The sequence below is a fragment of the Geotrypetes seraphini genome, chromosome 6 (genome assembly GCF_902459505.1).
Source record: "Geotrypetes seraphini chromosome 6, aGeoSer1.1, whole genome shotgun sequence".
Lineage (NCBI taxonomy): Eukaryota > Metazoa > Chordata > Amphibia > Gymnophiona > Dermophiidae > Geotrypetes > Geotrypetes seraphini.
Genome location: NC_047089.1, coordinates 22460025 through 22485901, shown reverse-complemented (window position 1 = coordinate 22485901; position 25877 = coordinate 22460025). Strand labels below are relative to the sequence as shown.

At 44.2% G+C, this 25877-nt stretch overlaps 1 protein-coding gene across 3 annotated transcripts in view; it reads right to left on the bottom strand.

Annotated features, from left to right (window-relative positions):
* Positions 1-1001: 1001 nt before the first annotated feature.
* CCDC81 (coiled-coil domain containing 81) overlaps positions 1002-25877 on the bottom strand; it is a 156428-nt gene continuing 131552 nt past the window's right edge. The window contains exons 12-13 of one of the 3 annotated variants that reach the window (XM_033950548.1): positions 23893-24018; positions 1002-3212 (exon numbers count right to left, since the gene is read on the bottom strand). In XM_033950548.1, coding sequence (XP_033806439.1) covers positions 3077-3212; positions 23893-24018 — 262 coding nt within the window. In that variant the 3' untranslated portion in view covers positions 1002-3076. The remainder of the gene's footprint in view (positions 3213-23892; positions 24019-25877) is intronic. The other 2 variants (XM_033950546.1, XM_033950545.1) reach the window with 2 other exon arrangements.

The following is a 25877-nucleotide window of genomic DNA, read 5'->3' as shown; positions in this document are numbered from 1 at the left end:
ATCAGATCCCTCTAAGAAGAGGATCCACCACACGAGGGGGTCCTTACCTTCCTCATCAAAGTATAAAACTGAAGACGCCTGAAGAATGAGTTCCTGCATCTCTTCCCGAGGAAAAAATGTGCACAACATACATGTCCTCACCAACTGGTGCCTTAGGGAAAAAAAACTCTATCCAAAACATCAGACCCACTAACAGATCTGGAAAATCCTCCCCAAGATCCATGTCCCCATCCAGAGGAAATAGATCAGCCAGAAAATAATCCTCATCCCAAGACACCTGCGGCTGTTTGGACAATGGCTGAGGGGGCCAGATAGAGGCAACTTTAGCAGGAGATTGAACAGGGTGACTGTGTAAAGATAAGCCCCCCCCCCAGATGATCCCTGGAACTGAAGCAGGACCCTTAGCCGCCTATAAATAAGCCTTCTACATGGCTAACATTAAATCAGTGCTCAACAACCCCAGCAGCAATCTAGAAATCATAGCATGAGCAGAAGACACATTTAAGACCTACTCCTGTCTCCCTAAGACAGGAGGAAGGTCGCCTGAAGCAGTGGGCAAAATGGCCACGTTTCTCACCAAAACTGAGGGAAGCGCCATCACTAAACTGGCACCTGAAATGAAACATGGCACCAAAGCCATATTCGACCTTACCACTACAGAGAACACCGCTAGCAGCCACAGCCTTCCCAGTGTTCCACAAGCCCGAATCTGACAGACCGTTGGCAGCTGAGGAAACCCCGGCGTGGGCGGTAGGTGAGACCTGAGCATCACCAGTGCCTTCCACTGACAAGTGGTATGCATGTGAAGGGGAGCCAGACACACCAACATATGAAGCCAGGTCTCCCGCCCCCGCCCCCAAGGCACCTAGAACATTTTGTGCACCCACCAGCCGCATCCACTGCTCAGTGCCCATATAAACTAAACTAAACCTTACGTTTATATACCGCATCATCTCCACGGAAGTAGAGCTTGGCACGGTTTACAAGAACTTAAAAATGAGAAAGGGTAGGAAAAGATTTACATAAGTTTATAAATCGAGTGGAAAAATAAGGGAAAAGAAATTACATGTTAGAGAAGAGCCAGGTTTTAAGCACTTGTGCTGCTTCTCGAAGCACACATACTAAATGTGCCAAAAACCCACATACAACAATGCCGTATAAAAATGGCAGCCTCAGGACCACTTTATGCTCCATTTATTTCTTGTGTCTTTTTAAATTTTTTTTAACTTCTCAAAGCTCACCAACTGTGTCAAGTTAAAGCAGACTCCCCACATTGCACTCTAAATTGTGTTCAGTGCCATTATAGGTGGCAAGGTGTACAGTTGAGGTTTCTCTAAATACAGTAAACCTGGGGAGGTGGGGGGGGAGGGACTTGACCCTTTTGAGTGTGGCACCCTTGAGGTCCCCAGGACCCCCAAGAGGGTCCCCTAAGCTCTATCCAGACAGCAAAAGGGACCAGAAAAATTCCCTAACCAGATCCAACAAGCCCAAACAAACCTTAGCACAGACTGCACAACTTACCACTCCACCTGCTGGAGACTGAGAAAAGACTGATTGTAAGAAGGACTGCAAAGCCCATTTGTACTGTAGCCAGAAGTTAGTGTCTCAGTCTCCACCCGCTGGCAGAGGAGCATAAACCCATCTGTTTCTGTGCCAGTCTGGAGGGATGCTAAAGAAGTAGACTTTTGTAGCCCCAGTGATTTGGGTAGAATTATGGAGGTTCACTGCACAGTAGTGGTTATAACATGAACACTGGATTATAACGACACTAGCATGGGGTCATGCTCCAGACTGTGTCCGATTTTCCTATAAAGGGGAAGGGCAAAAATTAATTCCTATAAAAGAAGTTTTGCCGAAGGCTCCTAAAAAATCCAGGTAGGCAAGCAGGAAATAAACTGTAGAAGCAAATACAGTGACAAGTAGATAAAATCTTTAGAAAAATTAATTGAATAGATCAAGGGTACATCTGTTCAGATGATAACTGACTGTACAGAGGACCATCTTGAAAAATATATACTGGTAAAACACCCTACACATTTATGCATGGTATGTTATGTTATAGTCCCTGGTTCAAGAAGTAATTCTGCTATAAGCTAAATTTTCTCTTAAAATATTTTTCTTGAACATAACTTTGAAGGCTAATTGATTATGATGAAAATGGGCAAAGAAATAAATAACCACTGTAGCACCTTCATTCAGTCCCCCCCACCCCCAAATAGAATCTATTTCAAACCAGGTTGGAAGCAATCCTGAGATAATTGAATGGCTGATTTCATTTGTTCTTTCTTTTTACTGGTTTCAAACATATTATAAAGTTACCTGCATATAGTATAGTAAACTGCTTTGATTGTATCAACAGAACAGCAGTATATCAAATCCATGACCCTGACTATACAATGAATATATATAACGGTATGCTTTTTATGCAAGATATCTGTGTAACTTTCTGAATATAATGTCAGCCATTTTCCCCTAAAATGAATAAAGTTTGATCAGATAATCTCTTAACTCCTGCAGAGTTTAAAGAAAACCACTAACAAGAGTTTTGATTTTACTTCTGTAATGCATAGCCATAGATTAACATGCAATTGCTTAATTCCACTGATCATAACTGGAGCATTCTATTAACATAGAAATGTAAGTTTAATAAATGATTCATGCACAGAACACATGGTATCTATCACATATTGATACTTATTTTCATTCAGGTACACAAAAATATTCCAGAAAAATATTTACGAGATTTCTTTAGAACTGCCTTTAAATTTTTCAAATTTGGTTATGCTCCCCACAATGGAATGATTTAATATTAATGTTTTCATTTGTAGCACAAATAAAAAGTTTGATATTGCTACAATGAAAACAAAAATGGAGCTTCATAACTCTTTTTTATAATTCTTCATAATCCTCATGACCTAATTTTTTAAATGTACATACGCACACATAGCTTTACATCAAAATATTTATATAGCAACATACATTATTTTAAAATGTTCCATTAATATGAGATCATTATCATAGTCACAGAGTGAAAATCTTTTCAATAAAACAAACAAAAAAAGGGTCACAAATGAATTTAGGCCATTAGGCGAGACTTAAGTATAAAGTCTGATGACCACAAATTGGATTTTCCCTTGTTGCGAATATGTCTTTTACACTGAAAGCAGCGCGGATATTTTTCAAGCTGATCAAGTAGTAGTTTGCTTCCAGCCCTAAGAAAAACAAAACACTGTTTCTTCAGTACTTCAGATGAGCATTATGCATTTATTCGTTTTTATGTTTATTTATAATAAATTTCTCATGTACATATCAAGATAGCTTGTATAGAAAAGTTGATTGTCAGGTAACAGAACTACAGATGACTTGTAGACAAACTATATATACTAATAGGTAGGTTTGTGGGAGTGTGTGGTGCAGTGGTTAGAGGTTGTGGGTTCAAATCCCTTGCTGCTCCTTGTGACCCAGGGCAAGTCACTTAATCTCCCCCATTGCCACAGATACATTAGATAGAATTTGAGCCTGCCAGGACAGATAGGGAAAAATGATAAAGTACCTGAATGTAAAACCACTTAGGATATAAGTGGTCTATAAATAAATAAATATCCGCTTCTTTTACAAAAGACAACAGCAAGGGCCGGCACGGTAAATGCTCCAACACACATAGGAAATAAATGGACATTGGAGCATTTGTCATATGGCACTCGGCTGCATGGCTTTGTACAAAGGGGCCATATTCTTTTAAGTTTTTTGGTTTTAATTGTGTATATTGATTTGAGAACTGCGTAGAACTTGGGATAGTGCAGAATAGATTTTTTTTTTTAATAAATAAGATATAATAAAGAAAAAAAGAAAGCAAAAAAAAAAATCAATTAACCTATGAGTTACAGCTAAAGTCCACAAAATTAAAGAAGATCCAAACAACAAAAATATAAGTTCTAGGGAAAAACAGTGTCATGTGAAGAAGAAAGAAAACCCTTTCTCTCTTCTGCATATCACAACTCATTTCAGGAAAAACACAATTCCCTCAAAGAAATTATCGTTATTCTTAAAATAACATTTCAGGAACCAATCCTTATCCTTACAAGGGCACAAAGTGAAAATATCTGTAGACCGAGAGTTTCCCCTATTTAATCCTGCCTCAGGCAATAATGCTAAAAAATCGAGAGTAATAGCCCTTGAGTCAATCTGAGTCCCCCTTCTTTGTGAGGGAAAGCACAGTTACTTACCGTAACAGGTGTTATCCAGGGACAGCAGGCAGATATTCTTGACTGATGGGTGACGGCACCGACGGAGCCCCGGTACGGACAATTTTAGAGTGATTGCACTCTAAGAACTTTTTAGAAAGTTCTAGCTCGGCCGCACCGCGCACGCGCGAGTGCCTTCCCGCCCGACAGAGGCGCGCGGTCCCTCAGTTAGTATAAGCCAGCTAAGAAGCCAACCCGGGGAGGTGGGTGGGACGCAAGAATATCTGCCTGCTGTCCCTGGATAACACCTGTTACGGTAAGTAACTGTGCTTTATCCCAGGACAAGCAGGCAGCTATTCTTGACTGATGGGTGACCTCTAAGCTAACAAAAAGAGGGATGGAGGGAAGGTTGGCCATTAAGAAAACAAATTTTGTAATACAGATTGGCCGAAGTGACCATCCCTTCTGGAGAATGCATCCAGACAATAATGAGATGTAAAAGTGTGAACTGAGGACCAAGTAGCAGCTTTGCAGATTTCCTCAATAGGAGTGGAACGGAGGAAAGCTACAGATGCTGCCATTGCTCTGACTCTATGGGCCGTGACAGAACCTTCCAGTGTCAGTCCGGACTGAGCATAACAGAAAGAAATGCACGCTGCTAGCCAATTAGACAACGTGCGTTTAGAAACAGGACGTCCCAATTTGTTCGAATCAAAGGACAGAAAAAGTTGGGGAACTGATCTGTGGGGTTTCGTACGCTCCAGATAGTAAGCAAGAGCCCTTTTACAATCCAAAGTATGCAGAGCTTGTTCCCCAGAATGGGAATGAGGTTTGGGAAAGAAAACCGGTAGAACCATGGATTGGTTGAGATGAAATTCCGAGACAACCTTGGGGAGAAACTTTGGATGTGTACGCAAAACCACCTTGTCATGATGAAAGACCGTAAAAGGTGGATCTGCAACCAGTGCATGAAGCTCACTGACTCTCCTGGCAGAGGTAAGAGCAATAAGGAAAAGTACCTTCCAAGTGAGAAATTTGAAAGGAGAAGTAGCTAAAGGTTCAAATGGAGGCTTCATTAAAGCTGAAAGAACCACATTGAGATCCCAGATAACCGGAGGGGCTTTAAGAGGTGGTTTCACATTGAAAAGCCCACGCATGAACCTGGATACCAGGGGATGAGCTGAAAGAAGTTTTCCATGGACTGGCTCATGAAAAGCTGCAATGGCACTGAGGTGGACCCTGATGGAAGAGGACTTCAGGCCAGAATCAGACAAAGAAAGAAGATAATCCAACAACGTCTCCACTGCTAGGGAAGTGGGATCAAGATGATGAAGAAGACACCAGGAAGAAAATCTTGTCCACTTTTGATGGTAACATTGTAGAGTGGCTGGTTTCCTGGAGGCATCCAGAATGGAACGAACGGGCTGAGACAAAAGAGTATCAGTCGAGTTCAGCCCGAGAGATACCAAGCCATCAGGTGTAGAGACTGGAGGTTGGGATGCAGAAGGGTTCCCTGCTGTTGCGTAAGCAGAGAAGGAAACAGAGGAAGAAGAAAAGGTTCCCTGGAACTGAGTTGAAGTAGAAGGGAGAACCAATGTTGCCTGGGCCACCTCGGAGCAATCAGAATCATGGTGGCTCGTTCCCTCTTGAGCTTGAACAAGGTTCTCAACATGAGAGGCAGAGGAGGGAAGGCGTACAGGAACAGATTCGACCAGTCGAGGAGAAAAGCATCTGCTGTTAGACGGTGTGGAGAGTAAAGTCTGGAGCAGAAAAGGGGCAGCTGATGATTGTGAGGAGCTGCAAAGAGGTCTATCTGAGGAGTGCCCCATTGATTGAAGATAGAGTGCAGAGTTACGGGATCGAGTGTCCACTCGTGAGGTTGGAGAATTCTGCTGAGTTTGTCCGCTAAGGAATTCTGTTTCCCTTGAATGTATATAGCTTTCAGGAAGAGATGATGATCTATGGCCCAAGTCCAGATCTTCTGAGCTTCCTGGCATAAAAGGCGAGAGCCTGTCCCACCCTGTTTGTTGATGTAGTACATCGCAACCTGATTGTCTGTGCACAACAGAAGGACCTGAGGAAAGAGAAGGTGTTGAAAGGCCTTGAGGGCGTAAAACATCGCTCTGAGTTCCAGGAAATTGATTTGATGCTTCCTTTCCTGGGCTGACCAAAGACCCTGAGTCTGGAACTCGTTCAAGTGAGCTCCCCATGCATAAAGAGAGGCGTCGGTGGTGATGACTAGTTGATGAGGAGGCTGATGGAACAGAAGACCTCTGGATAGATTTGAGGATACCAACCACCATTGCAGAGACTGACGAAGAGATGATGTCACAGATATGTGTCGTGAGCAAGGGTCCGACGCTTGGGACCACTGGGTCGCAAGGGTCCATTGAGGAGTGCGCAGGTGAAGACGGGCATGAGGTGTGACATGAACTGTGGATGCCATGTGTCCCAAGAGCACCATCATTTGCCTTGCTGAGATGGACGGCAGAGGAAATACCTGGTGACATAGAGACTGAAGGGTCTGAAGACGATTGGATGGCAGGAAAGCTCTCATGAGGAGTGTATCTAGGATCGCTCCAATGAATTGAAGTCTCTGAGTGGGAATGATATGGGATTTGGGTAGATTGATCTCGAATCCCAGAAGTTGTAGAAACTGGATGGTTTGGTTGGTGGCCAGAAGGACCGCTTGGGCAGAAGTGTCCTTGATCAACCAATCGTCCAGGTAAGGAAATACATGCAGGTGGTGAGAGCGTAGAAAAGCCGCCACCACAATGAGACATTTGGTGAATACCCTTGGAGATGAGGCAAGACCGAAGGGCAGCACCTTGTACTGGTAATGACAATGATTGATCATGAATCGGAGATATGGTCTTGAGGTTACATTGATCGGTATGTGAGTGTAAGCCTCTTTGAGATCGAGGGAGCATAGCCAGTCGTATTGATTTAGAAGGGGATAAAGGATGGCTAAAGAAAGCATCTTGAATTTTTCTTTTACTAGATGAATGTTGAGATCGCGAAGATCCAGGATGGGTCTGAGATCTCCTGTCTTTTTGGGAACTAGAAAGTAACGGGAGTAGAATCCCTGCCCCTTTTGATCTAGAGGAACTTCCTCTATAGCGTTCAGAAGGAGGAGGGATTGGACCTCCTGAATAAGGAGGGCTGATTGAGGACTGTTCAAAGCAGACTCTTTTGGCAGGCTTTGAGGTGGGAGAGTCTGAAAGTTGAGAGAGTAGCCGTGGCGGATGATGTTGAGGACCCATTGGTCCGAAGTGATCACTTCCCACCGGCTGAGGAACAGAGAAAGTCGACCTCCTATAGGCTGAGGCAGGAGAGCAGGAATAGGGATACTGGCTATACTGCGGAGAATGAAGTCAAAAGGGCTGTGACTTCTGCTGAGGAGGTTGTTTTACAGCTTGTTGCTGTTGCTGTTGTCTGGGAGGCTGACGTTGTTGTTGCCTCTGACGCCTAGGTTGTTGAGCAGTGGTAGGCAATGGACGGGCTGTGAAACGGCGTTGATAGGCCGATTGCTGCCTGTATGGTCTTGGCGGAGGAGGCTTCTTTTTATTCTTAAGCAGGGTATCCCAGCGCGTCTCATGAGCAGAGAGCTTTTGTGTAGTTGAGTCCATGGAATCCCCAAAGAGCTCATCCCCTAGACATGGGGCATTGGCTAACCGATCTTGATGGTTAACATCAAGCTCGGATACCCGAAGCCAGGCCAAACGACGCATAGCTACTGACATTGCTGTCGCTCTGGATGTAAGTTCAAAAGTGTCATATATGGATCTCACCATAAACTTACGCAATTGGAGAAGAGACGACAAGCATGTGTGAAAAGCGGAATGCTTTCGTGAAGGAAGATATTTCTCGAAAGAAGCCATGGTGGTAAGGAGATGCTTTAAATAAAAAGAAAAATGAAAAGCATAATTACTAGCCCTATTAGCTAACATAGCATTTTGGTAGAGCCTCTTACCAAATTTATCCATGGCCCTTCCTTCTCTGCCAGGAGGGACAGATGCATATACACTGGCTCCTGAAGTCTTTTTAAGGGTGGATTCGACAAATAAGGATTCATGTGGTAGTTGAGGTTTGTCGAACCCAGGAATGGGAATTACCTTATATAGAGAATCCAGTTTACGTGGGGCCCCTGGGACAGTTAAAGGAGTCTCTAAATTCTTATAGAAAGTTTCCCTCAAGATGTCATGAAGGGGAAGTTTCAAAAATTCCTTTGGAGGCTGATCAAAATCAAGGGCATCCAAAAAAGCTTTAGACTTTTTGGATTCAGCCTCCAAAGGAATGGACAAGGACTCACACATCTCTTTCAAAAAACTAGAGAAAGAGGAAGTGGCCTGTCTGGAGGATGGGTCAGGGAAAGCCGAATCCTCCTCCTCTGAGGAACATTCTCCTTCAGAAAGAAAGGGTTCCTCTGAGTCTCCCCACAGATCAGGGTCCCTTACATGGGAAGAATGGTCCCGAGACTCAGGTGTCGACGTTTGCATGTGTCGGGTTTTGCGCATCGACTTACCCGACCTCATCGATACCGTGTCCGGAGAAGTTATCGGACGCACCGGTGCCGAAGTCTGCACCGATTGATGGTGAGCTCTCGGCTCCGGTGCAAGGACTGGCATCGATACCGATGAGGTTAGGTGAAGCGGTACCGAAACAGTGGAAGCGGTTAATACGGGTTCCACAATCGGTACCGATACGGGTTGTTCAACAACCGGTACCGATGGCTCGGTGCGAACTGGCACCGGAAGGTTCGGTGTCATGATAGCAGGAAGGAGTCGTTCTAATTGCTCCTTAAGCTGCACCTGAAGGATGGCCGTAATGCGGTCATCGAGGGATGGCACCAGCACCGCTTTTTTCTTCTGCGGTACCTGCGGTGCCGCTCGACGCCCCGGAGATGAGGAGCCCGATGTCGAGGGACTCACCTCTATAGGGGCGGAGCGCTTCCGCTGGTGTCGAACCGGCGGCAGGATTGGGCTCACTGCACTCGAGGCCGGAAGACGTTCCAGCGGGGAAGGCTTCTTAGCCGGCTTACCTGACTGTTGGGATGCCGGTGTGGAATCACGCGGCGTCGAAGACGAGGGTGCCGACTGAATCGGTGCCGAAGCCGGAGTCGAAGGAACGGGGTCGGACATCTCGGCACCGAACAACAATCGCTGTTGAATTAAGCGATTTTTTAATGTTCGTTTTTTTAAAGTAGCACAGCGGGTGCAAGAAGAGGCCTGATGCTCAGGACCCAAACACTGTAAACACCAGTTGTGTGGGTCCGTGAGAGATATAGGCCTAGCACACCGCTGGCACTTTTTAAAACCCGGTTGAGGGGGCATGAAAGGAAAAACGGCTTCCGCCAAATCGAAGGCCGAGGCTTCGATGGTGGCAGAAGGCCCCGCCGGGGAAAACCGAAAATTGAAGAAAAAAATGAAAGATTTTTTTTTTTTTTTTTTAGCAAAATAAAAGAAAGAAAAAAGGCAAATTAAGCCAAACGTTTACGCGAGCGGGAAGGCAAGTTAGGAAAAAATTTCAACAGCCGTTGAAAACGCGTCTTCTTAGCTCCGCGGAAACTAAGAAACTGAGGGACCGCGCGCCTCTGTCGGGCGGGAAGGCACTCGCGCGTGCGCGGTGCGGCCGAGCTAGAACTTTCTAAAAAGTTCTTAGAGTGCAATCACTCTAAAATTGTCCGTACCGGGGCTCCGTCGGTGCCGTCACCCATCAGTCAAGAATAGCTGCCTGCTTGTCCTGGGATAAGATAGTATACTCTTAGCAAAATTATATTTGATCCTTTATTAAATTGAAATACTTCCAATAAATATTGTGCCACCATATTCCTATAGGATATTTTCAACTCACATGAATAATTAACCAACTTTAAGTTATCATTATTCATAAAGTTTTCAACATTATTAAGTTTGTAACATATCCCAGTTAAATCTTTAATCATATGTGTTTTGCACTGTTTGAACCCAAGATAGATTGCTCAAAGCCCAAAAGCTTCTGTGACTCAGTTTTTTTTTGTTTGTTTTTTTTAAATAATTCTTTATTCAGTTTCAAATTTGACAATAAGTGCACAAAATAATATATATATATATTTTTTATAAATCTTTATTCTTTTTCAAAAATTACAAGTGTACAATAATCCATCAAAAATATATTAATTAATCACCTGACAATCTTATTTGTAATCTTCCAATACATAAATATAAAAGAATACCATCCCTCCCTCCCATATACTAATAATTAACAATTATCAATTCTTATCATTCATACTCCCATCCTCCCTCTATCTTTTATTAATATTAACAGGGGTTGCCATTCAGCAGATTACAGGAAATTGGAAAGATTATACTAAACTAAATTATACTTTTTGGTGGAATTCAGTATGCCATATTTATAAAATGGAAAGGGTGCTTGCTATTCAACAAGGTAATTATAATAAGTTTAAAAAGATTTGGGAGCCATTGATTATTTATTCTAATGATCAGACATCTTAAACACCTTAATATTGTGACTCAGTTTTTAATTCAGCTATTGCAGTCTCAGCTTGACAGTTTATGCTCAAAAGAAAGCATTTGTTTAGATAAATCTTGCACATAACTTTAGCTAGATCTGATATTGTAATCCAAATTTTGTCCAGAGTCATGTGGTTAGGTTTATTTTTTTAAAAATTATGTACTTACCGTTACAGGTGTTATCCAGGGACAGCAGGCAAATATTCTCAACATATGGGTGACATCAAGTTTCAAGTTTCAAGTTCAAGTTTATTAGCATTTAATTAATCGCCTATACAAAGTTTCTAAGCGATGTACAAATTAAAAACCATCAGATGGTGGTTACATATATAGTTTTTACACATAACCATGAAACCCCGATGTGGACAGCTTCACAAGCAGACTTGCTTGAAGAACTTTTGGGAAGTTTGCGACTGCCGCACTGCGCATGTGCGAGTGCCTTCCCACCCGACTTAGGCGCGTGGTCCCTCAGTTAAGATAAGCCAGCTAAAAAGCCAACCAGGGGGGGTGAGGGGATTGTGAGAATATCTGCCTGCTGTCCCTGGATAACACTTGTAACAGTAAGTAACTGTGCTTTATCCCAGGACAAGCAGGCAGCATATTCTCAACATATGGGTGACCTCCAAGCTAACCAGAATGGTGTGGTGGAAGTGTTGGCAATTCAGGAGAATAAATTTTGTAATACTGCCTGGCCAAAGTGGCCATCCCGTCTGGAGAAAAAATCCAGACAATAATGAGAAGTGAATGTATGAATTTGCAGATTTCCTCAATAGGAGTAGATCTAAGGAAAGCTACAGATGCCACCATGGCTCTAACTTTATGGGCTGTGACTCGACCCTCTAGATCAGGGGTGCCCACACTTTTTTGGTTTGCGAGCTACTTTTAAAATTACCAAGTCAAAATGATCTACCAACAATAAAATTTAAAAAACACAAAGCACAATGTACGCAGAGAAAATGTTAATCATCAAAACAATAAATACACTTCCACTTATAGGCATATGATGCTACTCTCCATCCGAAGAAACTTGACTCATCCCATGTAACATCTATTGTAATCTAGAATATATTGTAATTCTTATTCTCCACCAGTTATAAATTGACTCAGTTGCTATGTAACATCGCCTGTGATATTGAATGTACTGTAATTCTTCACTATTACCTGTAATTAACACTTCTCCTGTAATGTAATTCTACTGGAAATGCCCAGATATCTTCCTTATTGTAATCCGAGGCTATGTTATATCTGCTGCGATGTTGAATGTATTATAACTCTTCACAGTTACTTGTAATCTACTCTTCTCCTGTAATGTAAATCTACTGGAAATGTCCAGATTCATCTTTATTGTAATCCGCCTAGAACCGCAAGGCACAGGCGGAATAGAAATCCCTAATGTAATGTAATGTAATTATCATTTGTATTCGGGAGTTTTTTTTCAGAGGTCAAGGCAGATGACTTTAAAATATGCAATGTCACCTTAGTAACAACTATACAAAAATAGACAAATATGCCCCCTCCCCTTTTACTAAACCGTGATAGCGGTTTTTAGCGCAGGGAGCTGCGCTGAATGCCCCTCATAGCTCCTGACACTAAAAACCACTATTGCGGTTTAGTAAAAGGGGGCCATAGTGCAAAATATAGACAGCAGATATAAATTCTCAAAACGGACACATTTTGAATACTAAATTGAAAATAAAATCATTTTTCCTACCTTTTTGTCTGGTGATTTCATGAGTCTCTAGTTGCACTTCCTTCTTCTGTAAATCCAATATTTCTTTCTTTCTGTCCCCTCCCCTTTTCTTTCTATCTGTCTTTCTTTCTCCCCCTGCCCCCCCCCCCTTTATTTCTGTCTTTCTCTCTCCCCCGACTTTCTTTCTCTTTTCCCCTGCCTGCCTTTCTGTATCTCTCCCCTAAGCCACCACGCTGATTTCTCCCTGCTTCCCTGAGCCAGGCCAGGCGCATACAAGCACTTGACCCACAAGACTTCACCTCCGATGTCAATTCTGACGTCAGAGAGGAAGTTCTGGGCCAGCCAATCGCTGCCTGGCTGGCCTGGAACTTCCTCTCCAATATCTGAATTGACGTCGGAGGTGAAGGCTTGTAGGCCTGGCGCTTGTATGCGTCAGGCCTAGCTCAGGGAGGAAGGAAGAAAAGATCGCAAAGACAATGCGATCGATTTGCATTGCCTTTGCGATCAACCATTTGGGCACCCCTGCTCTAGATGCAGTCCAGCTTGAACATAGCAGAAAGAGATGCAAGCATCCAACCAGTTGGAGATGGTTCTTTTGGAAACTGGATGTCCCAACTTGTTTGGATTGAAGGAGACAAAAAGTTGAGGGGAAGATCTTTGTGGCTTAGTCCTTTGTAAGTAGATAGCCAAAGCATGCTTGCAGTCCAAAGTATGAAGAGCTGTTTCTCCAGGGTGAGAATGAGGCTTTGGAAAAAACACTGGAAGTACAATGGATTGATTGAGATGAAATTCTGAAACAACTTTTGTTAAGAATTTAGGATGAGTACGAAGGACCACCTTATCGTGATGGAATACTGTGAAAGGTGGGTCCGCTACTAAAGCTTGTAGCTCACTGACTCTGTGAGCAGAAGTGAGAGTAATGAGGAAAACCACTTTCCAAGTGAGATATTTCAGATGAGCCAAAGACATTGGTTCAAATGGAGGCTTCATCAACTGAGCAAGAACCACATTGAGATCCCAAACCACTGAAGATGGTTTGAAAGGAGGTTTGACACTGAAAAGTCCTTTCATAAATCTGGAAACCACAGGATGAGCAGATAGTGATTTCCTTTCTAGTGGCTGATGAAAAGCCGCAATTGCACTGAGATGGACTCAAATGGATGTTGATTTGAGGCCTGATTGAGATAAATGAAACAAGTAATCCAGAACTGAAGACAAGGAGGTAGATTGAGGCTCCTTGTGATGAAGAGTGCACCAAGCAGAAAACCTAGTCCATTTCTGTTAGGCTTCCTGGAAGCCTCTAAAATGTCCTTGACAGATTGAGAGAACTGTTATGCTGAAAAGTACCAAGCTGTCAGGTGCAGAGACTGCAGAATGGGATGAAGTAGAGAATCCTGACTCTGTGTTAGCAGAGACAGAAAAACTGGTAGAAGTAGTGGATCCCTGCTGCTGAGTTGAAGGAGAAGGGAGAACCAAGGTTGTCTGGACCACCGAGGAGCTATCAGAATCATGGTGGCATGTTCATGTTTGAGATTGACGAGTGTCTTGAGAATGAGAGGGAATGGAGGAAACGCATATAGGAATCTGCTTGTCCATTCCAGAAGAAAAGCATCTGCGTTAAGGCGATGAGGAGAGTATATCCTGGAGCAAAAGTGAGGCAGTTTGTTGTTGTGGGTAGACACAAAGAGATCTATCTGAGGGGTTTCCCCACTGAGAAAAAATGTGATGGAGAGGTGACGAATTGAGTGTCCATTCGTGAGGCTGTAGATTACGACTCAATTTGTCCACTAAAAAGTTTTCTCTCCTTGAATGTAGATGGCTTTCAGAAAGATATTGGGAAGAATTGCCCAATTCCAAACCTTCTGAGCCTCTTGACAAAGGGGAAGAGATCCTGTTCCTCCCTGTTTGTTGATATAGTACATGGCGACTTGATTGTCTGTACAAATGAAGACTACTTGATCGTGAAGAAGATGCTGAAAAGTTTTGAGAGCACTGAAGATCGCTCTGACTTCCAACAGATTTATGTGACACCGACGATCTGTGCTGGACCAATGCCCTTGAGTACGGAGACCATCGAGATGAACCCCCCAAGCGAAGGTCAAGGAATCTGTTGTGAGGACCTTCTGATGAGGGGGCATTTGAAACAGCAAACCTCTGGAGAGATTGGAAGAGAAGGGATTGCCTCAATGAAGGAGTCACTGTAATGTGTTGAGAGAGTGGATCAGAAGCCTGTCCACTGAGAAATTCTGAGGTGAAGTCTGGCAAAAGGAGTCACGTGAACTGTAGAGGCCATGTGACCTAGGAGAACTATCATGTGTCTCGCTGAGAATAAAGTGAGGAATGACACCTTGAGATAAAGCTGAATGAGAGCATCCTGACGCTGTTGAGGAAGGAATGCTCTGAGTTGTATAGTGTCTGGTACAGATCCAATGAACTGTAGGTTTTGAGAGGGCTGTAGCTGGGATTTTGGAAAGTTTATTTGGAACCTCAAATGTTGGAGGAACCAAATAGTCTGTTGAGTCGCTATAATAACCCCCTGAGATGTTGAATCTTTGATGAGCCAGTCATCTAAGTACGGGAAAACCTTGAGACCATGGCTGCGCAGAGCTGATGCCACCACTACTAGGCACTTGGTGAAAACTCTGGGAGATGATGCCAGGCCGAAAGGTAGCACTCTGTATTAAAAATGATGATTTCCCACCCGAATTCTGAGAAACTTGCGAGAGGCTGGATGAATGGGAATGTGTCCAAAATATGTTGCAGATCTCCCATCTTCTTCGGGACAAGGAAGTAACAAGAATAAAACCCCGTGCTCTGCTGTTCCAGAGGAACTTCCTCGATAGCACGGAGACAAAGCAGAGCTTGTCTGTGACGGATTTGAAGGATACGCTCTTGGGGGAAGATCTGGTGGAACCTCAAGGAAGTAAAGAGAGTAACCTTCCCTGATGATTGTGAGGACCCAGAGGTCGGATGTAATGAGTTCTCATCGATGATAAAAATGATGAAGACGACCTCCTATGGGAAGAGGAGAGGACAGAGGCAGAACAATTGAAGTTATGCTCTGTGTGAGATGGTCAAAAAGGCAGAGTAGGCTTAGACGCAGCAAGAGTCTGAGGTTTACGCTGCCTATTTTGTTACAGCTGTTGTTTTTTAGGAGGTGGCCTTGAATAAGGTGCTGCCTTCTGAGGATAACGCCTCTGATAAGATGGAGGAGGCCTGTAACTCTTAACAGTGGAAGGCTTCGGCCGAACTATGGAGGCAAATGATTTCTCATGCTCAGACAAGTGTTTTGTAGCTGCCTCAATCAAATCATCAAACAGCTCATTCCCTTGACATGGGATGTTAGCCAGTCGATCCTGCAGATTTTGATCCATATCTACAGTGCGGAGCCAGGTTAGACGGTGCTTCACTACTGAGGACACAGTGACCCTGGAAGATATCTCAACAGCATTATATGCAGCCTGAACCATATGCAAATTTGACCAAGAGTGGAATGCATATGCTGGAACTCTGGTAGGCAATGCGTTGACCTAATGCTTGAGATATGATGTAAAGACAAAATTGTAGCTTAAAATCCTATTTGTCGTCATACAATTTTGATACAGCCGATGGCCAAACTTGTCCATGGTCCTGCCCTCTCGGCCAGGTGGGACTGTGGCATAAACCTTGGCCTGACTGGTTCTTATTAAAGAAGATTCCACAAGAAAAGATTGATGAGATAATTGAGACTTCTCAAATCCCTTACAGTGGACCATTTTATATCGAGATTCCAGCTTTGCTGGCACAGCAGGAATGGAATATGGTGTATCATTTGAGAAAGAATGCCATTCATGGGTAATTTTAAGGAATCCCTAGGAGGATTAGGCATACCCAGTTCTTCCAAATACTCCTTAGAGTATTTTGAATCAGACTCCAAAGTGATGTTGAGGCAAAAGTGATCGACAACCCCTCGAAGTACCTCTCATGGCAGAGAAAGAAGGTGAAGACTCTCTGGAATATTGATAGTGCAGATCAGAATCCATAGACAAAGAAGTAGATGAAAGACTACTTCTAGAATGAGCCAGCAAAGCAGAACGTCTTCATTTTGAAGAACCAGCTGGTGAAGAAAACCATACAGGAGAAGAACTTGACTGATGAAAATGCTGTGGGTCTACCGTAGATTTCCTCGACAAGGAAGTTGGTTGCCTCGATGAATCTTGATGCCTCGAGAAACGAGGTCTGTCTCAAGAAGAGGACCTGGGCCTCTATGAATGTCTCAACAGATGGTGTAGAGATGAACTGTACCTCAGGGAACGAGGTAGTGATCTCGAATCCAGCCTCGATGAGGAATGTTGAGGAGTCCTTGCCCTGTGCCTTCAAAAAGGCAATTCCTTATGCGGAGAGGTAGGGCTGGAAGTTGGAGATCAAAGTCGAGACACTGATATGGACTCAGCTCCTTGTGTAGATGTATCTTGAGACACTCGAAAGGACTCGACTCCTTGCACAGAATGTGTAGATTGATCTCGAGGCACTCTCAAGAACTCGACTCGTATTACTGCTGAATACTCAGGCTGGACTACAGGATGCAAGGTCAAGGCAGGAGATAATTTGGCAAGCATGTTACCAAACTCCTGATGCAGAATTACTTCCAGCATATTCTGCAAAGCCGGCCCCAAAACCACTGGAACTGATACATTTAGTGTGGCTATGGACTCCAAGGAAGATGACCTCGAGGAAGAGTGTTGCCTTGATTTTGAGACATGCTTCCTGTGAAGTCTCGAAGCGACCAGGTCCACCAGTGTCGTTGTTGGGATGGCCTGTGACTCCTGAGGGGTTGGCTTGGATAGCTTACCTGATGGAGACACTGAGGATAACGGCCCCTCCGGAGAGGATTTAGCTGACTTCCCCGAGGATGAGGACTTCCCTATCGAGAAAGGTTTTAGAGAGGTTGAGGTCGAGGATGAAGCTTTGGGCCCCACAGAAGACTTCAACGGAGTTGAGGCCACAATCGGGGTCGAGGCTTTAGTTGAAGAAAAATCCATTCCCCAAATATTTTTGCAATATGAACTCGATGATGTTTAAGAGCTCAATTTTTAAGTGTAGCACAGCGGGTGCACGACTCCGGACGATGGTTAGGTCTTAAACACTGTCAGTGATGGAGATTGCTCGCTAACACCGGCTACACTTCTTAATCCTGTGACCAGCTGGGCCATCGAATGAAATATGGCTGCAGACCTGGCCCCGCCATGATACGACCGAAAAAAATTAAACTTTTTTTTTATATTCACGCGCAACACAGGGACTCTGTAAATTAAAGAATTACAGGAGCCACGGTGAAGAAAAGGCACGAGTTAGAACTAACTCTCACACAGAGCGTCGAACCGAGGCTTCTCGGCTCCACAGAAAACTTAAAACTAAGGAGACGATGAAGAGACATGCCCTACGTCGGGCGGGAGGCACTCGCAAATGCATGGTGCAGCAGTCGCGAACTTTCCAAAAGTTCTTCAACCAAGTCTGCTTGTGAAGCTGTCTGCATCGGGGCTCTGTGGTTGACGTCACCCATATGTTGAGAATATGTTGCCTGCTTGTCCTGGGATAAGCTTTTTTCCAGTAGATAGGCGAGACCTTCTAGACCAGGGGTGTCACAATTCAGTCAGGTTTTCAGGATTTCCTCCAATGAAGATGCATGCACTGCTTTCATTGTATGCTAATAGATCTCATGCATATTCATTGGGGAAATCCTGAAAACCCTACTGGATTGCAGCCCTCGAGGGACTTTGACACCCCTGTTCTAGACTGATGGATTATATCCCTTTAGCCACATCCAGCAGAAGGAATCCACTCCGGATTTTTCACTCTGCCTCTGTTGTACTTCACTGGGTTCTTTAACTCCACCTACAGCCTGCTCCCTATCTGAAGATGGCATCCCACAGCCTGGCGCATTGTGCCTAGAGGGCAGAGGGTGCAAAATGGGAGGTGGCAAGCTGGGAACGCCTGAAGCCAGTATACTGTCTTCTGGAGCCCTGTAAAAATCTCTGCAACGTGGCACTTGCATACGGTCGAGAACGCCGTAAGCCTCAAAATTAGAACAACCAGAACCCATGGAGGGTCTGAATTTGCTGTCAGGAAGAATCTTATAGCTACAGTCCATCACAGAATCCATGAGGTCATCCACCTTTGCCAAACAATAACTGCTCCTGAAAAAGCAGCCTAGGCAAAGTAGCCTTGGAAATGGAATCACCAGCCAGCCCACTGTCTGATCAAGAACATTCTGCGAGCAGAGATGGAGTACGCCGACACCTTTGCCAAACTCATATAAGTTCATACAAACTGGAAGAGTGGGCAAATAAATGGCAAATGCACTTTAACATAGAGAAATGCAAGGTCATGCATATAGGGAAAAGGAACCCGATGTTCAGCTACAAAATGGGGGGAGCATTGCTGGGGGAAAGTAATCTTGAAAAAGATTGGGTGTGCTGGTGGATACAACAGTGAAATCATTGGCACAATGTGCAGCGGCCTCAAAGAAAGCAAACAGAATTAGGGGGATTAGAGATAGATAGGGTGTAGAAGGAGTATAGATAGAAAAATTAAGGGGGCTAGGGCTAAATCAAGAAAACCTTACAGGTCATGGACCTGATGGGCCGCCGCAGGTGCGGACTGCTGGGCACGATGGACCCCTGATCTGACCCAGCGGAGGCAACTTCTTATGTTCTTATGTTCTTAATACATCAGCTATATAATTTGTCCCAGCCAAAAGAAGTTGAGGAGGGGGGATCCACTGCCCCACTCTCCAGTAAGCGCAATCGAGAAAGATGGGCACGTGCAACAAAAAATGTCACCAAAGCAGTTTTAATGCCTAAAGCAGCTGCATCAAAAAGTTTCCTGAGGATCCCATCCACACGGAGGTCCTGCATCTCTTGTAGCACTATACCACCCTCCCTGGAGAGAGAGGTGGATTTAGTCACCTGCACCACCAAAGAATCCACCCTGGGCTGACCCTCAAGCTGCTGACACTCCTGTACCAGAAGAGAGAAGCGTGAAATAGTTCTTACAATTTTCAGAGCATCCTCTGGAGAGTAAAATTGTTCCGAGACCAGAATGCTTACAACAGGGCACCAGGGAAAGGTAACAGACTGCGAAAGCCAGGAGGAAGAAGTGGACTGATCCGGCTGAGTAAGAATCATCCCCAGGATTCAAGACCCCAGAAGGATCCACAGATCCAGCACACAGTCCACCTTTTTTTTTCTTATTCCCCACTCCAGGAATCACTGAACCTGCAAACAAAGGATCAATGATATAACATCTGCATCAGGGTCCCCTAGATCAGGGCAGGCAGCATGAAAACAGCAGAAGGCTGAGGCACACCGCCACTAAGAGATCTCATGGAGACGGCTTGGTACTGCTCAGGGGGAGACATTCTGAAATTCAGACCTCAAAAAGTTCCATAAATAGAGAAAAAGGGTCCAGCTCCAGGGGTGCAGAGTCACCGTTCCTGAAAATTGCATTTCTGTGGCAGGTCTGTACCCTGGCTAACCGAAGTATCAGCCATGTTGAGCCCCAAAAGGCCGCCCTGTTGGGCTAGCTGAGCATTTGGTCAACAGCTTCAACAGGAGAGAAGCTAAGCTGGATGCTGCTGCCCCCCCCCACGCTGTGTCACATGTGGCGCAGATGCTCTAAAAGCACTAAATTTACATAATCCTGGAAAGAATCCATGTGAGGAGAGCACAAGGACTCCATTCCAGCAGGTTTCTAAGCATAATTTGCAGTTTTGAAAAAGCAGGAAGCTTTAGAAAAAAAGATCACTACAAATCCAAGATGACCACCATCAAGAAATTTGCAACAAAATTGCAATATTTTTCATACTTCCCAAACTCTACAAATGGTGATTTTAGGATTTTTTCAGGAAAGGGAACATCAAGAAACACTGAAACCCAGGGCCGGATTAATCAATAGGCCCAGTAGGTACGTGCCTAGGGCCCCAAACTTTGAAGGGGGCCTGCTGAAGGAGGATGACTCACCTTGCCATCAATGGCAACGGGCCCCCCTTCCCGGCATCAACCGCAATGCAGCCGGATCTGTTACTGGAAGGTCCCGTGATGACTGCTTCTGCCGGTCCATCCCCCTCCAACGTCACTTCTTCCGGAGCAAGTAAGTGACGTCGGAGGGGGATAGACCGGCAGAAGCAGTCATCGCGGGACCTTCTGTAACAGATCTAGCTGCATTCCAGTTGATGCCGGGAGGGGGGCTCGTTGCCATTGCCACAGGGGGGGGGGTTGCCGTTGCTGCGGGGGGGGGGGCGTTGCTCTCAGCTGTTATAATGCTGCTTTTGGGCAAAGGAGCTCAGAGCACAGAGCTGGCAACAATGTTTGGAGGGGGAGAAAGGAGCATGGAAGGGTGGTGGAGGAAGAGAAAGGGGGCGGGGTGCTATGGAAGGGTGGTGGGGCAGTGTGGTATGAAAGGGTGGTGGAGGAAAAGAAAGGGGGCAGATGCTGATGGAATTGTGTGCAGGGAAAAGGAAGGACACTGGATGGAATTGGGTTGGAGGGAAAGAAAGGGGGCTGATGCTGATGGAAGGGGGGAAGGGAGACGAGAGAGTGAAATGCCAGACCATGGGGGTGTGGGGGAGGGAAGGGAAGAAGAGGAGAGGAGAGAGATGCCAGACCATTGGAGGAAGGAATGGAAGAAGATGGATGCCAGACCAATGGGGGACAAGGGAAAGACGGAAGGGGGAGGCATACAGTTTCTGGAAGTGGCACAGAAGGACAGAAGATGAAAGGAAGATATTGACAAGAAGATGAGGAGAGCAGAAACCAGACAAAAGGTAGAAAAAAAAATTTCTATTTATTTATTTTTTTGCTTTAGGGGACATGCATTGCTGTTTCTGTGGTGTTGCATTGTATGCAGAGTCCAGCATCTTGGTGGTTTTGTTTAACCTTGGTGGTTTTGTTTAATGTATTTCTATTTTATTCCCCCCTTTTACAAAACTGTAGAGCATTTTTTTAGCGCTGGCTATGGCTAAAAACCATACTACAGTTTTGTAAAAGGGGGAGAGGTTAGTTTGTGATTATATATTCCATACTAGGTGAAGGTGTTTTCTGTGACCTGTTTGTATGAAAGACATGGTTGTTTGTTAGCGTTGACTAGCCTTGTTTGGCGAAATGCATCAGGCATGGTTCTTGGGAGCACCTTGAATTAACCTGATTTGAATATCCTTATTTTCTGCCAATCTTCTTTTGTTTCATGTTGGATTCTTTGGTGGACTGCTTTCCTTGTTTTTTCGTTGCAAATTAACATACATGGAGTGGAACGTACTAGAGGAGTTACAGGTTTGGTTATTATACATACATATGGGTTACAGTTGGTTGATGCAGAGTGAGGCAGTTGAGAGGCATTGTAAACTTGGTTATTAATATAGACTTATATTTCAGATAGTATTACTGCTTTACAAATATTTGAACACTTTTATATATGCATGGAAAGGGTTCAGATTTAAAGTCCTGGGTAAGTAGATGGGAAGGGAAGGAAGGGGGATTTGTTCAGAGATGTTTGGGGGTTGCATAGAAGAAAAACTGTGCAATGGTATGCTAATCTTTGTTTGTTTTGAATTTAAAAAAAGAAATACAAGTGGAAATAAAGAAGTAAAGAAGAAAACAGATAAATGGGGGCAGGACATGGGCGGGGTAGAGGTGGGGCATGGGCGGGGTAGGGGTGGGGCAGGGCCAGGGGGCCCTGTGTACTTGTGTGCCTAGGGGCCCTCAAAGAATTAATCCTGCCCTGCTGAAACCCCCCACTTTTCCAGCCTCCCCCGATGGCTCTCACTGTAGCTGGCTGAAAAAATTCACCGTCACAATGCTGGGAATGCTTCTGCAAAGCTGATCTTTGGGCTGTCAGTCAGACTCCTATGCCTTGAATATACCTATGGACCATCTGATGCGCACCAAGATGGGCGGAGGTACAAAGACACAGCCAGCACCCTATAAGACATCGTCGAGCCTCCTACAGGCACCTAATAGCCTGTGCTCGACCCCTGCTTAACAGTAGGTGAGACCACATCAGGGATTGCCCTGAGCTTCAAAGAAAACTATGCAGGCTGGCTGACAGGTACCCAATGGGATCGGCCTGTCGGCTACAGACCGAAGTCTGTGAATTCTCAAGCAGGCAAAGCTTTAAAATCACTCCAAGCACCAAATTACTTGAAAAGAGACAAAATTACATCCAATTAAAAATAATAAAATGGGGAGAACAGAATAAACATAGTCATGCGTGTAGAAGGAAAGAACTGCAGATGGAGCTAAAGAACCCAGTGAAGTACAACAGAGGCAGAGTGAAAAATCCAGAGTGTGGATTCCTTCTGCAGCATGCGGCTATAGGGAAATAACCCATCAGTCCAGAATGTCTCAGCTATTGCATTGGAATAAGTATTAACTGGCATTGAGACAGGAGGATCTTCTAATTCAACATCATGCTTTCCTATATCTGCCCCAGCACAAGTGAAGTCTCTTCCTCTTGCACACTATTGCACCTTCCTCACCTGGTGGTTATTTTTTTTTTTTTTAAACCCCGCTATTCAACATTGGAGACATCTGTCCCAACTGTCTCTGCCCAACCAATTCGTAGGAAGGGCAGAACGTCCATGGAGCTGTATTACATGGCTCTCTGGATTGCAAGTCCTGGATCCTCTGAGAATTGTCAGTCCAAACCCAAGTGTATAAAATAAATTCACTGCTGTGGGCAAATGGCTTAAGGAAAATATTAGAAGGATGATTACGGTAAAAGGCCAACATTGTGTTATGAAGGAACATTTGATGTGTATGCAGAACTACTCTATTGCTGAAAAACTTGGTTTAGGGCAGATCAGTCACTAATTCTGCATGCTAACGTGCTTGCAATCAAGAAGAGAGCTTTCCAGATCAAATACTTAACCACAAATAAAGACCAATTATAGACGATAATTGGTTGGTCATGTGAAATTATGCGCACTACTGGCAGTTTTCTGTAAACTGCATGTGCAAATATGGGCAAGCAAATTTATAGAATTAAGGGGCAATTTTATAAAGGTTGCTACAAGTTAGATGCCAAGATGGAACATACTAAGTATGGAAATCTAAACTGGCCATCTGGGCATCCAGACTCTGCTATGCTAGTAGTATTCTTTAAATCAGCATTTATGCGTGAACATTTAGGCAATCCCACTTATACCATATCGATAGCAGGCATAAATGCGTACACCTAAATGCATAACTTTAGCATCTGTCTTACAGTATTCTATATGTTCTGCACATTAATGTTGAACATGTGCCTCCCCATGTGAACGTCCCTTATATTTACATGCTGAGTTGTACACTAAAGTTATAGAATACCAGTAAGCACTCAACTACCTCTTAAGTGCATAACTAACAAGTGCTAGCACTCTATAACTAATCATGCATATTGGCACCTAACTTTGGGAAATATTAGAGAATGAGGGAGTTAAATTGAGGCTACTCTCGTTTTCTAACTTTGTAAACATAAGAACAGATCTTACTTTAGGAACCGTTGTTCTTCACAATCCCTTTGTCGTTTCAACTCTATGTCCTTCATCCAGTCCTCCTTCAGTGCCGATTGTAAACTGTGTGCCTTTTCAACTCGAGCTATTCTGTCAGTAAGCAATCTAAAAAGTCAATATAAGGAAAATTCAATATAAGGAATAATGTCTTACATGTATACTTTATTCATAACTAGCTGATCACCTGGCGTTGCCCAGATAACCCAATTTCAGCAGCAAGAATGGCCCTCTCTATGTCTCAGCCTTCTCCATGCCTCAGCGAGCCCGAAAACTATGGATTAGACCAGACATGGGTAACTCTGGTCCTCGAGGGCCGAAATCCAATCGGGTTTTCTGGATTTCCCCAATGAATATGCATTGAAAGCAGTTTATGCAAATAGATCTCATGCATATTCATTGGGGAAATCCTGAAAACCCAATTGGATTCCGGCCCTTGAGGCCCAGAGTTGTCCATGTCTGGATTAGACATTTATCTTTCATATCCTATAGTCGGATCTCACGCTGTTGTACTATCTCTGAAGCTCTAGATCAGGGGTGTCCAACCTGCGGCCCTGTGAAGTATTTTGTGCGGCCCTGGTCGAGGGCGATGCAGTGTTTTCCTCTGCTGCCCCCGGGTGTTTACCATCTTGCCGTCTCCCTCCTGTGTCTTGCTGCAGCGTTTGAAAGTTTGTGCAGCCCCAGAAACATTTTTTTCAGCCAATGTGGCCCAGTGAAGCCAAAAGGTTGGACACCCCTGCTCTAGATGTACTGTAGCTTTGAAACTTGATCAATTACATTACGTTTCCTTGGAGGCATTGGCACAGCACAGTGTGACCTCATTCCCCAAGCTTCATACAATTGGTCAAAACAATATCTGTCTTTTTTGATAATTCTTTACATTTCATCCCCTTCCCATCCCCACAGTGTTTGCCCCCAGATAGTAATTGATATGTATACCAAGTTTGGTTGAAATCTGGCCAAGCGTTTCAGAGTTATGCTGAAACATACATACATACATCTGATTTTATATATATAGATAAGATATCTTCATATATCTTGAGAAGAAAAAGCAAGCAAGAAACAGAGAAAGGGAAAAAAGTGAATAATACATAACAGAACAAAGTATAATTGAAGCTGCAAGGGGGGGAATTGAAAAGCACTATCAGAAAATATTTTTTTATGGGGAGGGTGATGGATGTCCAGAATGCTCTTCTAAACTAAACTAAACTAAACTAAGCCTTAGGTTTATATACCGCATCTTCTCCACTGAAGTGGAGCTCGACACGGTTTACAGAGTTTAAAAAATATGGGAAGAGAGAAGAGAAAGAGTTTACAAAGCATAAAAAGAGGGGATGTAATCAGGAGAAGAGATTATTATATGCTAGAGAAAAAGCACAGTTACTTACCGTAACAGGTGTTATCCAGGGACAGCAGGCAGATATTCTTGACTGATGGGTGACGGCACCGACGGAGCCCCGGTACGGACAATTTTAGAGTGATTGCACTCTAAGAACTTGGAAAGTTCTAGTAGGCCGCACCGCGCACGCGCGAGTGCCTTCCCGCCCGACAGTTAGGATAAGCCAGCTAAGAAGCCAACCCGGGGAGGAGGGTGGGACGCAAGAATATCTGCCTGCTGTCCCTGGATAACACCTGTTACGGTAAGTAACTGTGCTTTATCCCAGGACAAGCAGGCAGCATATTCTTGACTGATGGGTGACCTCCAAGCTAACAAAAAGAGGGATGGAGGGAAGGTTGGCCATTAGGAAAACAAATTTTGCAAAACAGATTGGCCGAAGTGTCCATCCCGTCTGGAGAAAGCATCCAGACAATAGTGAGATGTAAAAGTATGAACTGAGGACCAAGTAGCAGCCTTGCAGATTTCCTCAATAGGAGTGGAATGGAGGAAAGCTACAGATGCTGCCATAGCTCGAACTCTATGGGCCGTGACAGAACCTTCCAGTGTCAGTCCGGTCTGAGCATAACAG